Source organism: Natrix helvetica (genome assembly GCF_964273705.1).
Source record: "Natrix helvetica genome assembly, chromosome: 2".
In the NCBI taxonomy this organism is placed as follows: domain Eukaryota; kingdom Metazoa; phylum Chordata; class Lepidosauria; order Squamata; family Natricidae; genus Natrix; species Natrix helvetica.
The window spans coordinates 56,918,437-56,934,497 of NC_138552.1; the positions used below are offsets into that span (position 1 = coordinate 56,918,437).

A 16,061-nucleotide genomic window follows, 5' to 3' on the forward strand; every position below is an offset into this window, starting at 1 on the left:
TGAGCATTTGAAACATTTTTATTTGTCATTTTCACATAAATTTGCAAACAGTACAAGAATATGGAAGTTCTGTGAAGAATACAATGTTAGTGTATGATTAATTATAAATTACTACATAGAAAGATGTTTAGATTTTAAAATTCTTGGGAATTTTACTTTGTTCAGTTCAAGTTAAATATATAAGCACCTTTGTAATTTGTAGAATGTGAATATCTGTGGTGTTGAAAAGCACAGGATAGACCACTTTTGATGAAATGAGCATATTACCTCAGTTATATCCAGCTTGAAATGATAGGAATGTATAGAAATTTCCATTATTAGCTCGTTGTTAAAAAATATTTTAATGTAGTGCACCATGATGTATTTGGCATAGCAAAGTTTTTTTTTAAAAAAAGTAAAAGTCACATAGATGTGTCAACTTCACATTGTGTAACACTCCTGTGAGCTTTGCCACATTCAACGTTTCTTCCAGTTGAGTGGCCAAGTTGATAAAGAGATATTCCTTATGATTTAGGAATTCTACTTCATATTTTAGGGTGAACAAAAATTCTTAAATCCCAGCATCCTTCACAAAATAGTATCCTTTTCTATTCAGGCCTTTTTCTGGATACAACACAGACCTTCTGTTCACAAAATAAATAGGTATTCTTATGTTTAGACACAAAAATATGGTTTTATCATAAGAAAAATGCATCTTATACATTGTGATCCTATATTGTAAAGTTACTCAATTGTCAGGCCAACTATCTCTTACATTACTAGAGAAAAAAGATCAGCAACTTTCCTGAGGGAGTGTCCTCTAAGTAGTTACTGGTGTCACAATACCAGTTACAGTTCCTTGCTACAAAAGTCTGGGTTTTTCTTTTAATTGGAGCTTAGGTATAAACATTTCAAGTGGTTGACATAATAGTGCAACATATGTTAATGTATGATTGAGAATATGATCAGGACTGGCAGTTCAACATCCATCAAAAAGATAAGGAGGCCTGGACAAGTGGATAGGAAGGGTCCAGTCCTGCGATTTTGTCCACAGATTTGTGGGCACATTGCTTGAATGATAGAATAAATGTTTAATCTAAATGGATGGAACAAATTATAGTGCTCATTGGATGATAGTAAATTGCTATTTTTTTTACAATGCAGTCATAGGTGTTCCAGAACAGATTTTGGGAAATTTGCTCTAGAATGAAAGGGAACCTCATCACAGACAACTGGAAAATGAAACTTAAAAAGCACCCAAATATTTCAGATTCAGACTATAAAAACTTTCCACAAAAAATTATTTCATATATTCCAAATGTTACATGTCAAATAATAGCATGTATATCATAATTTAAGAATTCTATGTCAAGATGATTCAATGAACGAGGATTTATATATCTATTTTGAGGAAAAATTCAATCTTAACAGTATGTTGAACTACTATTCCTTAGTAAAATTAACTTTGGTTCAAATTTGGTTTGGTCCATGTAATATCCCAAGTAGAAATTTGAACTACAACTTTATTTCCAAGTTTGTATAATACCTGCTGATGCAAGTGATTGAGTATATGTTCATATGAGCACATCTGTGCTTTTGTGTATGTATAAAATAATTCATTTTGATTTCCTAAATGAACATTTAAAAGAATGTTTTCTTGTATGTTCATGAGGTACAGAGACAAATCTGGGTAAGGCTCATTTTATGATTTCACCTGAATATTTTTTTCCACCCCATGTAGCTAGAAACAGTAGATTTTATAATGGAACACAACATAAAGCATCAAGCTTATGAGCTCAGCCTTTTTTTTTCTGGTGAGCATATATCATTTTCAATCTTGTATCCACGTCCAATTCATGGGAAGTGGTTTCTAAACATCTGTAATTCAAAATATTTCCAACATCTGTAATTGAAACTCTTTCCAGTTGAGGGAAGGGGGGAAGGGAGAAAATGCAAAGCAGTCTGCAGGCAGCACTGGAAATAGGGAAATCTGTGTTTTAATATTCTAAGTAATGTATTAAAATACTGATATACTTTTTGGTTTAAAGTTATTTGCCTGCGAATGTTTTAAAAATAGAATCATTTTATATGCAATTGGATTTTAAGCATATATCTGTCCTTTAATGAAGCCTACTACTTTTGTATCTATTAGACAAAAAAATGAAGCTTTGGTATTTATGGAAACTTCATCTTCCCTACCAATTTGTTCCACAACTAGAGTTCTTTTCTATACTCCTCACAATCAGTATTACACGACTGCATATCAAAGAACTATAAAATTACTCTATAATCCCAGAGGATTTGGACACTAGTATCATTGACTGTTGGTAACAAAAAATATTGCAAAAAGATGTTAGAAGACTTTCATGATACTAGGAAGCAATGGGCCTACAGTTTAAACTGTAAACTCTCATTAGACGTGCCTCAACCATGCAATGGAATTGAAAGCAGCTCTTTGGATATCTGCCTATGCTAGCACCCTTTATATTTCTAAAAAGCACTTTCAAATATTATACTGATTTCCAGTAGTCAATGGAAAAGATATTTATAGAAGTAAGTTAACTTCCTTTAGAATTCATTATTCTTTCTATAGAGTACCATTGTCTCACTGGCTTCAAAAGCTGAATAGCTGAATCAAACAAGTGTTTCATTTTGAAGAAGTTCTCAATGCTTCAGAGTCAGATTAAAATTCTTTGTATATATTCTGGTCCTTCTTCTCATTTTTCAAAAGTGTTTACATCCTATTCTGTTTATAAAATAATTGCATCTCCAAACCTTGGGTATCAGTAAACCAATTTTCTTTCATCCTAGTATCTACAGGGGGAAAAAAAAGTTTATTATTAGGAACAGAATGCTGCACAGAAAATTACAAATAACAATTTTAAAAATGCAATAACTATTTTTAGCTATTAGGAATGTGGTAAATTCCAGTATAGAAATTCAATTTGAATGAGATTTGATTGAGTCATCAGAATTTCTTTAATCAAGACAATTCAATCTGAAGGTTCAAATGATTCTGATTATGTACACATTATTCCAATTAAAACTGATGAGTTAACTCAAAAATTCAAACTGGATTATTAATCTGAATTGGATTTCAGTTAATTTGCCTACCCTTGTTAGATAATTGTCTTTTGCTTAAATTGTTTTTATGAACACTGCAGACAGAAGCACTAAACAGATGGTTCACTATTTGCATTGGCACAAATGAAACGTCCTTCCTAAAAGCAAGGAGTAGTAATGTAGTAGCATCTTTTAGGAGCCTTTCAGAGCTGCTTTAAAGGCTATCCTTGCTCATCTGTGGATCCATATACAGATAGTCCTCAACTTACAATCACAATTGAGCCCAACATTTCTGTTGCTAAGTAAGACATTAAATGAGTTTTTCCCCATTTTACAACCTTGCTTGCCACAGTTGTTAAGTGAATGACTGCACTTGTTAAATTAGTATCACAGTTGTTGAGTGAATCTGGCTATGAGTCAGTTGCTAAGCATCAGAATTTTGATCGCTTCACCGTGAGGATGCTGCAATGGCCATAAGTGTGAAAAATGGTCATAAGTCACTTTTTCAGACCTGTTGTAACTTTGAAGAGGGCTACCTGTACATTCTGCTTGGAACAACAGCAGACGGGCAGCCTTTGAAATTGAAACAAACCTAAAGAATGCAGCTATTTAAACACTTCTAAGTTTGTGCTAATGTGCTTCACCAAGCACTTTTGAATGCTTTTCCCATATTTAATATCCATTTATGTAAATCTTTGGTAACTAATCTAAGTAGTCTGAGAAGTCATTTGCTCTTTCCATTTTTAAAAAAAATCTGATTCTAAAAGAAATTTAGCTTCTTTTAAAATAATTTACAGCATTTAAACTTAAATTTTGAGATTTCAAAAATGTCAAATTCTCAGTTATGCTAATAGAACTGGTGACATTTACAGGCATTAACGGGGGCTGCTGCAAAAAAAGGATGGTCCCTCCATTGGTTCTGTAAACCAACCACTGCCTTCAAACAAATAGTGATATTTTTTTTTCAATTTGTTATTTGATAAATAGCATGTAGCAGCAATATTGACAGGTGCCAAATGCTAAATTATTGAATGCAAATTAAAGATTAAAGGGAAGCAATATAGAAATTAGCTCTGGAGATATTAAAGCAAAAGTTACATTATTATAAATCATCTTAGTTACTGAAAGATTAATAGTAAATATGAGAAGTGCAAATGCCATGCTTAGGCAGCTACTTAAATATTCACACAGAAACAATACTAAGTTTTTAGATGTAGGCATATTGGAAAATGGAAAATACTAAACTACATGGGTGTTCTATAAGATGTATAATTACATGATTTTGAGTGGGGAAGTTAAAGCAGGTCATAATTGGGACAATGATCTATATTTTTTAATAGATATGCTACTCTTAAGGGATTTGTCAGTGGGAGCTAGAAATAAAAGCAGCTGTTTGTAAAATTCATGCAGCAGTAGGAAAGTACCAATCCCTTTAAAGATTCAAAACAGGATTTCTACATTTCACAAACAATCCAATTTGAGTATTATGCTTTGGCAAACAAAATCGAGTCTGGCATTACTCTAGGTTCATTCTAGGCCACTCAATTAAGACAAATTTATGAAAAAACAAATGAAAGTTTGGCAATTTCATTTTTATAATGGAATGGATCTAACATGAAACCAAAACAAGTATAAAATACAGGCAGACATAGGCCCAGTTCCAGATGTGTGAAATCACAATAACACCGCATAATACTCCAAAACATGTAGGGGCCCAGAAAGTAACATCTAGTTCACCAGGTTCAATCCAAGTCATATCCCTTAAAGCAGATACGTTTCCTTCATAAGTTATCTCACAATGCTGTATAACCTCAATACGCCATGCCTTTAAGCCCCTTCCTAAAACAACTTCTACCTTATTGGGGACAATAAACATTTTACTTTTAAAATGAGTGTAGTTTCCAATCATACGAACTTTTGTGGACGAGGGGAGGCTTTGGCTAGAAAGTTGTTGTTTCCAACCTGGCATCCCCCAGAACTACATGACAATTTAATTTGCAAAGTATTTTCTATTTTTTTCCGAGTAATAATTTTTTATTGCAAAGTATTTTCTAAAGCAATTGTTAAGGAAGGATAATTTGAACCATAGCTAGCTCAAAAATATTAGGCTCCTGGTTGTGTGAAAATTTATATTAAGTTCAATGTAGAATTCTACTTAAAAGAGTAGCCATAGAATGGAAGGAAAAAGTACATAAATCTGTTATAGAAGTAAAGCACATAACTTTAGTTGAACATTGTATCTGACAATTTCATTAAAAAAGTACTTTACATACTTCCTGTCATTACAACGCACTTCTACGTCATGCTACATTTTGCTAGCACTACTGCAAAATACTAGAGAGAAACAAAAAGGAACTTACGGGGAAATTGAACACCCAGAGGCATATGCATGATTGCCTGTGTAACGGATATCACAACGTACAATGTTGTTGGAATAGTCTGATTCCGGTACCAAGTAACTAGGGTTGACGCTAACCTACAAAAGAAATACACACTTTACAGGTTTCATATAATACTAAATATGTTTGGGTTTTCTAATTAATGAAATGTGATTACCTTTAAAATGTAATTTCCAGGTTTAACATCTGTAATATCAATCCACTGGCAGTCTATATCAGCGTTGTAGGTATCGTAACAACCAGGACTCAGCCCCTAGAAATGTAATGCTGATTTTTTAAAAAATTGAGATAACCATTTAAAAATACAGTATAATAAGCATATATTACTCATAGCATAAAGAAATAGTCACTTTTATCTGTAAAGATTATTGGTCTATTTTTGCAATATCTGGAGCCTTTAACAGTCTTCAAATACTGGCAGATTTTTCTTCTTGAAGTATTTAAAGTCTAATACTTCCCCATAGCTGGTCTAAAAGCAAACAGTGACATCCATTGGAATAAGCTAGTAAAACAGATGTTTATGTGCTGTCCTCTAACTGCTATCCTGCTTGAATACCCGGAATGGATAGCTCCGTTTAAGCTACCTATATGGTCTTCACAATTTCCAATTTACAAGGTCCATCCCTTTCTCTACCATGAAATTATTCTAAGTGATATCTTGACTGGTTCTAGGGAAAGTATAATGTTTAGTCACAGACTTTGTGTCACTTGGCAAGAACAGTCTTGGCTACGGAAAGGAAGGTCATGGGTATATTGAATGCTGGCAGCTGAATATATTTTTTAGATTTGGAATCAGACTGCAGTCTTCAGGAATTGCTGAGGAAAATGCTTCATAAAATGAAGCTATTAAAATGATCATCTTAAAATAAGATGAAGATAAATTCTTTTTAAAAATTCCAAGTATGGTACTATATTTAAGGCTTGATACAATTGGTTCACTTAGTTGTAATTGTGAGATACATGCTGTAGAGACTAAATATTGTTGGTTGCATTCAGATGTAATATGCTTGTAAGCAGTGTCAATCAAAAGATAGTCAAGGATATTGTTGCAATTTATTATGATGCAATACAGTTCTATCAGCTATGAGAACACTGAAGTAATGCTGCTGAAAAATGTATGTAGGAACAGGAAGATAAGTCTATAGCAAGTCAAAATAAAAGAAGAGAGAATGTAAGTAATTTTCACCTGAAAAGGACCCTAACATAAGAAATCTGAATCAAGATTTCAACTATGGTCTATTACCTTCACTATTAATGTTGTTACTTTTAAGTTAGATTTTTGCAAATATAGATCTGGTTTTATGTAAATGATATAAGAAGATGGTCTTTGCTGTTTCTTCCATTCAGCCCCTTAACAGTTTTCTTGGCAAGATTTTAGAAGTGGTTTGCCATTGCTTACCTCCTAGGACTGAGATTAAGTGACTGGCCCAAGATCAGTTTATGACTGGCTTTGTGCCTAAGGCAGAACGAGAATTCATTGTCTCCTGGTATCTAGCGTAATGCTTTCATCTCTACACCAAACTGGTCCTATAATATTTGTAGTATGTTATATATTATTATTTGATTATTTAAATTAATACTTAATAAAAATACTGTTCATGAAACATTGCAAGATAGTATTGAGTATATACTGTAAGTAAATAACTCATAATACTAAGGGAAGAAGGATACAAGCCTAAGCTGATGATAATGTTGATATTTTCTTTAAGTCAATGCACCAAGGGAAGTGAGCAAACTATTACAAACTTGAAGTTCATATTAGCAATTCTACTCATTAAAATTAAAGCAATTCTTAACATCCACATCTTTTTTTCAGGCTTATGTGGAAGTTTCAAAAAATTGAGCTGCTTAAAACAAATTGCAAAAACAAAGAAAGCTGCTCTTGTGCAGAGTACAATGCACTCGGGGGTGGGTTCCCATACCGCTCGGTATTGGTTCACTGTACGTGCGTGCCGGCCGTGCGTTGCTGGTGCATGCACAGTCGACTAAATATTGTTCTGCGTGTGTGCAGAAACATGCCGTCAACGGCCTAAGAGATCGGCTGAACTGGGAGCAACCCACCTCTGAATGAACTTCTTTCATCCATCATCAACTATCTCTGTCTACCAGCTAAGTCAGTGTTTCTGAATTTCAGGAACTTTGATGCTGGTTGGGGACTTCTGGGAGTTGAAGTTCACCCATCTTAAGTTGCCGATGTTGAAAACCACTCAGCTAAGTAATTATGCAGTCCTATGATTTTTATTTTCATTCTTTATTCTGAGGGAAGATTATCCGGAACTGTTGCTCATTTTTAAGAAAACTTACACTAAGATTCCCAGAGCAACTCTTCATGGATAGCATTCTTTGTACTATTCTATTAAGGATACTGGTAGTCCCTGACTTACTGTATTACTATAATTAAGCCTGGAATGATGGTCGTAAATCATTGTAGTCATACGTTGGGGCACTCATGAGTAGAAATAGTTTCCCAGCCTTTTTTGTGGACATTGTTCAGCAAATACAGTGGTCATAAAGCAAATGTACCTGGTAGCCAATTGTTAACTCATTCATCTTAATAGGAGATTTTTGCTGGAAACCGTCAGAAACCAGCAAATAATGTTGTGAATCCCAGTTATGTGACTGCAGAATGTTGTGGCCAATCATAAAGCTGACCCACCCAACATATACTCATGTGATCCTGGGGGCAACAGCGCAACCATTCATGACGGCCGGGGTGATTTACAGCCCATCAAGCACAAATTTCTTGGCTGCCATAATTTCAGTCATAAAAGTACTAGTCACAAAGTGAGGATTATTCTATTTTACACTATTCTACCTGGCAATAGATTAGAAAGATGTTACTCACCATTTCTAAAAGAAACATCAGTTTTCATTCATTCTATTTCTTAACTATTTTCTGGTAGATTAAGCACTTTAAAACTAACTCAAAAGGTATTAAACTGTCCATGATATAGTTCTTTGTAATGCGAAGTTTCATAGTGAGTAGAAATTGATACCTGATACTAATCTAAATTATATCTAAAAAATTGTAGTATTAATGATTATACATTACCTGTGTATGGGCTGTACACGCAAATCGCCTATAGTATCCATAGTCACAAGATGTGTCTTCAAGACAAAAGCTTGCTTTGTGTCCTTCAGCTACTCTACTGTGTGAGCTTGCTTCAAGTAAGTCATAATGACTGAATTCATCCATGCTATGGTAATGTCTGTTAGTAAATTAATAGTCAAAGTTACTTTAACTTATTATACCAGGAATCAACATCTTAATAATAATTTGGGCCAACAAGCCAACAAGGAAAATCATATTTTCCCAAATTTTAAATATCGCAGTATTCAGTTCTATTAGGCAAATACTCTGAAGCCCAGTGATACTGTCTATATATTATAATTCCAATGATTATAATAAAAAATAGCTTTTAAGAACGTTGTTATATGTTGTTTGCTTAAAAACAAAACAATAGGCAACTGCAATTTCCAAATTTCCTATTAGATTAAGTAAGGGGTTAAATATGGAGGTAGATTCATACACTATTAGTCTGGTTTTAACAATGTATCTGATAAAAAATATTTGTGTTACTCTCATAAAGTCAAGATCCTTCTCTTTATGAAATGTTTACTTTTTTTAAATGGACTTAGTGAAATATGCAAAATAAATTAAAATTAAGGTCTTAAGTCATCTTCTAGTTCTGCATATATGCAGATAGCTTGCTTGTTTGTTTGCATTCTGCAGTCCTATTGTCATTTTATAGATCAACAATAGTCTGGTGGAAGTGTGTCCACCATTTTCTATTAATTATGTTATTGTTGTTTATGGCTATTACATTAAGCTGAAAAAACCTGGTTAGCAATATATTTTTACTGGCCTTTGTCACCTGGATTTTTGCAGCCCAGGTGTGATGGCCCAAATCTCAGATTCTCTTAACCAGATTTCTCATAGGCATTTTGGAATTGTAAATCTAGAAATCCCAGGCCACATATTTTCTCCTTACTCTGGTTGGAAATTTTCACTAGTTCTGGTGTATTTAAAAAGCATCTGGTTTGAGAACACTGAGATATTGAATAGAAAATGAAATCAAACACACTTCAAAATGAATGTCACTTTTATGATCTAAGGTCACAAAGACTGCCAACTGGTAAGGCTTAAAAGCTATATTCCGATTTTTGCTAGTGTTTTCATAATAAAAAATAAAGTTAACCGTTATCTTTGCAGTATTTTTACATGCAGATAATTAATATTTACACAGAAGGAAAAGGACTCCACATTAGATATCTTTATCCAGTAATGCCTCCATTATAATATTTAAATGTAATTTATCCTTTCTTTTCAATTAAATTTAGTTAGTATTAAAGTTTATGCAAACATTAAATTAAGATGATTGGTGCCACACACTTATTTTTAGTATTCTAGTATTGTCATTTTTATGCCCAACTTATGCACCATTTATATATTAAACTCAGCAATTCATTTTGAAATCTAAAATACTCCTTTATTGAGCTATAAATCAAAGGAAAATGGTTATTCAGAGAAGATAAGTGAGCTATCATTCCAATCTATTGACAATTTCTTCGGAATTTCCTGAATTTACACAGTACAACCCAGGAAAAGACAAAAGGAGCTGCCCAACAAGTGATACGTAGGGAAATTATTTTGATGTTTTCCACACAACAGCAACAAAAAGAGTGGAACAGACAAAAGCAGTAAATAAGAAATGAACATAATTTAAAAGTGCCATATTGAACACTTCACTCACTGATGACAGCTGTGCCATTCCCATGAGTATCGTGGTCGGCTTGGTAAGAAATCTGATGTACCTTGATTTTTCACTCTCTGTGGAAATCTCAGAAGTACTCGGTTATCATAGTCTCTAACATCTGATCTGTAAGCTGAGCTGCAAGAATATGCATATGAAAAGAATGAAATTGTTTAACAAGTAGATCTTAGTTTAAAATGTCACATTTATATTGTTATATAATTGAATACATCCTCTTGGAATTCATCAGGTTTAATGCAGCTTTCATCAGTGAAAACAACAGGGAGTTAAGTTAATCAGGACTAACATAAATCCCATTAATTGCAATGGTCCACCTTAAGCATGACTGACAAGGATTCAACCCAGGGAAAATCCACTGTTTTTAAGAGTCTAAAGCTGCTAAACAATTTTTATGGAATGTCTACGTTAGAAAAATATTGTGCAATTTAATTGATGTTTCTCATGCTTTCTAGATAACAAAGACATGGATATTTTTTTAGTTGAATCAGACTTTCATTTACAGGAAACGTGGAACTACTCTCAGCAGTATAACAACCTCTTCGATATCAGTATTCATAATTTCAAAAATAAAGTTAAGACCATAAAATATTTCCATTTTTATTTAATTCGACATAAAACACAGCCAAATGCTATGGTGGACAGACTCTTTTGAAGACTTTTTTTTTCTAATTTTCTTCCTTTGAATAAAGTCATTGAGCAACTCTGGATTTCTGTTTCTTTCAGAAATTATGGAATTAAGAACTAAGGAAAAAATTCCTTACAGTTATGCCTCCAGAACTTGTGATTGCTCCAATACTGAAGGTTTTTAAGAAGAGATTAGGCAACCAGTCCAATTTTTCTACAGATTTGTTTCTTCCTATAATTTCTGTTGTTGACACCCCTCCTCCCCCATGATCCTTCACTTTTTTCTTCTCCATCAATTTCAGCAGAATTCATTTGTTTTGTCAATAATTTTTCTAATTAAAAGAAAAACAGAAAAATATAGCTGAATCGTATGATATACCTAGTTTCATCTGCAGTTTAATTCCATTCCCATTAAAAATAAAATCCATATAGATTTACAATTATATCCAAGAAAAAGTGCCTGCCTCAAATATACTATTAATCAAATTGAGACTAACGTCGCTTGGAATTAGTTTTAGTTATAAAAATCTATAGATTGCAACTTCTTTATTGGAAGCAAGTCTTATTCAGTTCAATTGGGCTTAATTTCAAATATCTCTTTTCTGTCCATCTGCCTGTCTATTATTAAGCCTGTGCAAAGGATTCAAAAGCAGTGCTTCACAAATTAAAGCTTTTTAGCGGTTAAGCAGTGACAACTTTTCAAACCTTGTTGTCTCCTTTGGAATCTGTCCTTGGTGTTTCTCATATGTGTCTAGGAACTGTAGCTATCTACAGACACATTACCTTTGCTACCAGTTGTGTGTCTGCAGATTAAAGGGCAAACAACTAGACACAGTTTTCAAACTAGCAGCACAAACCTTGTATAGGGCACAACTACTTTTAAGTTTCAGAGAGATGTGCTTTGCAGGATCCAATCTATGTTGGCCACTGGGACCAAACATTCTTCCAAGCTTTTGGGCTCCTGCTGGAGCCTGTCATCAAGATAGTTCTTTCTCTCCAGAATATGTATACTGCGGTGTCCTATGCATTGTATTCCTGATTATGCGTAGCTTTTACATAATTGGGGTGTTTATGTCTGTCTATTAAGTCATTTTTGTTTCTCTGTGCCACTGCACCCTGGACTCTTTTATACCTGATAGGCTGGTGGTAGATCAGCACTTCTATTGACTGACAAGGGACCTATTTCTCAGGCTTCAATCATTTCTTTGGCTATTTTTGTACCTGCTCACCCAATAATCATTGTACCTGTGAAATTGAATGTTCATTGTTCATTATGATGTGAGGCTACCAACGAGACCTGAACTCATTGGTAGCCTCACACTGCAGTGAGCAAGGACATGTATTTAATTTCATAGCTACTATGAATATCAGGTGAACAGGGACAAAAATAGCCAGTGAAATGATTGAAGCCTGGGAACTCAATAGTCCCTTATCAACTTGGAAGAGTAAGTCGGTCCTGGGGACCGACTTAGATTGCATCCTGCAACTTTATTCTGTGATACATATATTTACCTTCATTCCTAAGAGGTGCTTCGGTCTGAAGGACTTCTGAGAGCTTTGTTGATTCCTAATATCATGTATTATCATAGCTTTATCCTAATGCATGTTTATGAAAGCCCCACTGCATTTAATGTAACTTACTTCCACATGTATGCATTCGATCACAGGTTCATTATGAAATGAACTGCACAGATTGTTATTTGGTATCTGATTATCGATTAATCTAAATGCTGAAAAGCAATGAGTTAAAAACAGATTAGAGTAGGGAGATAGCTGATAAATAAGTGCAAATTACAATAATCAAACAGCAATTTAAAAATTACTTTCTTCTGCTGTGTACAAAGCAATGTGCTCAATAAAGGCCTTCTTTTCAAAAATTAATAAAGATCTGGGTTAATAAAAAACAGATCTTGGTAAGAAAATAATTCCTAAACAATCAAAGCATGGAAACCTTATGTAGCTTGGTCATCAAGCTTTCAGCAGACATTAATAAAAACAGCATGTTTTATGAATTGGAATAGTAAAGGAATTTTCTCCACTGCTTAAATTCTACTGAAATCATGTCTATTTCCCTCTTGTTAAGTTACCAGTGCAATTCAAAAGCTTTGATAATGTATCCTGGGCACAAAACGATAATGATCAAACAATATGTGCCTCAGAAAGTTAATTCTTTTATAAACCTGTATTCTATAGTTTGGCCTTCTTCACTCTAGTGTTCTCCAAATATATATGGATTACTAGAATAGTAATATGAGTAAGTGAGTAATAGTTAGTCAACATGGGGAAAGATTGAGGTACTGGGAGTTTTACTCCCCCAAAATCTTGAGGGAAAGCCTGCAATTTATTCAATAATCTTTCCATCCAACAGGTATTAAATGAGGATATGAAATCAAAGCCACCCCTGTACTTACCTAGCTAGACAATTCTCTTCAGCAGCACACCTCAGGTTGTACATGGACGTCTTTTGGACATAAGTGGCTGCTTGGATGTAATAAGGATCTGGCACTAAATCTGGCAACCCTGCAGTGCATCAAATCACACACAAATATACACAAAATAGATCAGACCCAGAAAACATCTACAAATTTTAGTCTTGAAAAAGGCAGCCAAAGCTACAATTTCTAGTCATAGTGTGACAAATGGGAACCCTATACTATACACAGTCATTTATTAAGACCACAAATCACTTTTCAGAAGATCAAAAGAAACATTAAAATACAATGTGTCTTCCAGATTGGAACTATTATACCACATGATCCTGTTAAATATTTTTCTTATGTATCTTAAAGGCATTTTCCTCATAAGGCCACCAGCTGAAGAAAACAATAAGTTGCCAAATACCAGAAATGTGTCCAGAACAATAAATTATGCTTGTCGTCTAAGGTAACAATAGATATTCTCAAACAAAAGGCTGTGAACATCCAGTAAGCTAAAGGTAAAGGTTCCCCTCGCACATATGTACTAGTCGTTCCCGACTCTAGGGGGGCAGTGTTCATCTCCATTTCAAAGCTGAAGGGCCAGCTCTGTCCAAAGACATCTCCATGATCATGTGGCCGGTATGACTAAACGCCAAAGGTGCATGGAACACCGTTACCTTCCCATCAAAGATGGTTCCTATTTTTCTACTTGCATTTTTACATGCTTTCGAAGTGCTAGGTTGGCAGAAGTTGGGACAAGTAATGGGAGCTCACTCTGTTACGCAGCGCTAGGGATTCGAACTGCCGACCTTTGTGATCGACAATTAGGCTATATTATCTAAATTACAACCAAACATGAGCCTCAAAATGAAGCCAACAACAGCCTATCTTGAATTTGTGTGTTATCTAGGAGACCTACATTTCTACTTTACAAGTTTGGTTCTGTCCCATTGATAGCAGCCCTTGAAATAATACAAGTTTTCCTTGACCAGCATATCTACAAAGCTTTCTTCTTGCCATGGAATAGTCACATCTGAAGTCAAGGGCAAGCTGATTAAGTTCTAATAAATGTATATGCAAAAAAGACTGGAATCCATCTAAAAAAATGATCCACTGCTAATAATTAACCCTTTCCCCACTTATAAATTCCACTGAATGGTTGCTGCTCTATTAGAATGAGAGTCCCCTCTCTCCTCGTAGCCCCCAGCATCCTGGTGTTTTGCATTACTTTACTCCCAACATCTTATATTTTAGCGCAAGATCCCAACCGACTACCGGGCGAGAGGGAGACTTGGAACCAGATGGTGATCAGCGGATGTGGGGCTGGCCGAGGTGAAATCCCGCAGGCTGCCGAGAAGGGAGGGACTTGCCACGCGGCTGGGTTGGATCTGGGGGTGGGGGTGGGAGCTCGCTTTTTGGAGGGACACCGTTACGGACTCAGACGGCTAATTCGGTATCTGCGTGCAGGATATTTAAAAACTTCCTTAGAACAGACGCGTCTGCGCAATTCTTCACCTCCTTCCTTTTAAGCTGCGGGCGACCGCAAGGCAAGGCAAGCTTGCCCCGCCGACTGATGTGACTGGTTGAAATGCGCGCCCTTACCGTATTGAAAATAGCCGGTGCCGTACCCTGGCCGGTAGCGGCCTCTCTGTCGGGGCCGCTCATAGGTGTCATGGTAGTTATAATAAGGGTTGTCGTCCGTATACTTGTAGGGGTTGTACGGGTCGTCGCCCACCATGACATCTCCACGGGGCGGCTGCCGGAGATTGCTTAGAGAAAAGCCAGTCCCATTGCCGGTCCTGGCGGTGGCGCTCTCCGTGGGGCTCCCTTGCGCTCCGCCTCGGCTCCCGCCCGTGCCATTTCTGTCGGATGATTGCTCGTAGCCGGCTTGGAACCAGTACTGCGCCTCCGGTTTTCGGGTGGCCATGGCGCCTCCGCCTGCGGCGGTTCCCGGCGCCCTGCGAGGAGCAGTGTCGTTGCCCCTGAGGAGCAAGACGTGGCCGCCTTGCGCGGGCTCCGGGCTGAGCCTACGCCGCGCGGGTTGATACTGGGAGCCGACGCTGAGGAGGCGATACACCTGCCCGTTGTTCTCCCATTGAATCCGCTGCCTCCACACGGCGGGAGGAGGGGGTGGTGGATTCCTCGGTGGCATCCCGTCCGCCGGCAGCCACAGCAGGCAACTCCAATAGAAGCACGCTTGCAGCTGGGCAAGGCCCAGGAGAAGCGGAGTCCGGAGGCGCATGGCGACGGCGTGGGTCTCTCACAAGCGAGCGGGAACTCCACTCGACGACACTGCAGGACTGGGGAAGGGGAGCGCGCTCCTATGTCCCTTTCCAACTCTCTTATTCTGTTAGGTCAAAAGAAGCACTTGGCGGCTTTCCTCTTTTTCTTTTCCCAGCTGCAGGCCTCCGACTTACTTTGCGCAAAGCGAGGGACTCCCCCTCGCTCTCTTTCTTTTCCTCCCAGCGCTCTCTTTTGCAGCGAGATGGGTTTGGGGAGGAGGAGCAGCCTTCGCCTCGTCCTCGCTTTCGCTGAAGTCTGGAATGAAGCAGTGGGAGAGAGTGAGAGAGAATTGGAGGAAGGGCGGAAAGGGGGAGGAGATGAGGGATTTCAAAGTTTCTGGCACATTTGCAAAGTTACACAAGCCCATTCTGGCAGACGGATTCTCTATTTGTTCACGTAATGCCATTGGAAACGTGCAAGCCCGATCGTTCCTCTCCCTCTCTGGTTTTCCATCTTTTTCCCCAACCTTATTTCCCTCGGTCGGGAGAAGCCCAAGGAGACAAACAACAATCGAGTGCCAC

At 36.6% G+C, this 16,061-nt stretch overlaps 1 protein-coding gene across 2 annotated transcripts; it reads right to left on the reverse strand.

The window, feature by feature from the left end:
- Positions 1-15,808, reverse strand: LOX (lysyl oxidase; the record flags this gene model as incomplete). 2 transcript variants are annotated; one of them, XM_081943365.1, is made up of 7 exons in its annotated part: positions 14,860-15,808; positions 13,252-13,360; positions 10,196-10,333; positions 8,494-8,650; positions 5,599-5,694; positions 5,403-5,518; positions 1-2,793 (listed from the first exon to the last, which is right to left on the reverse strand). In XM_081943365.1, exons 1-7 carry the CDS (start codon positions 15,497-15,499, stop codon positions 2,787-2,789), a joined length of 1,263 nt encoding a protein of 420 aa, XP_081799491.1. In that variant the 5' UTR covers positions 15,500-15,808. The 2 variants fall into 2 exon arrangements, with proteins under 2 accessions (XP_081799491.1, XP_081799492.1); XM_081943366.1 differs by lacking the exon at positions 1-2,793 and having other exon boundaries at positions 5,399-5,518.
- Positions 15,809-16,061: the final 253 nt, after the last annotated feature.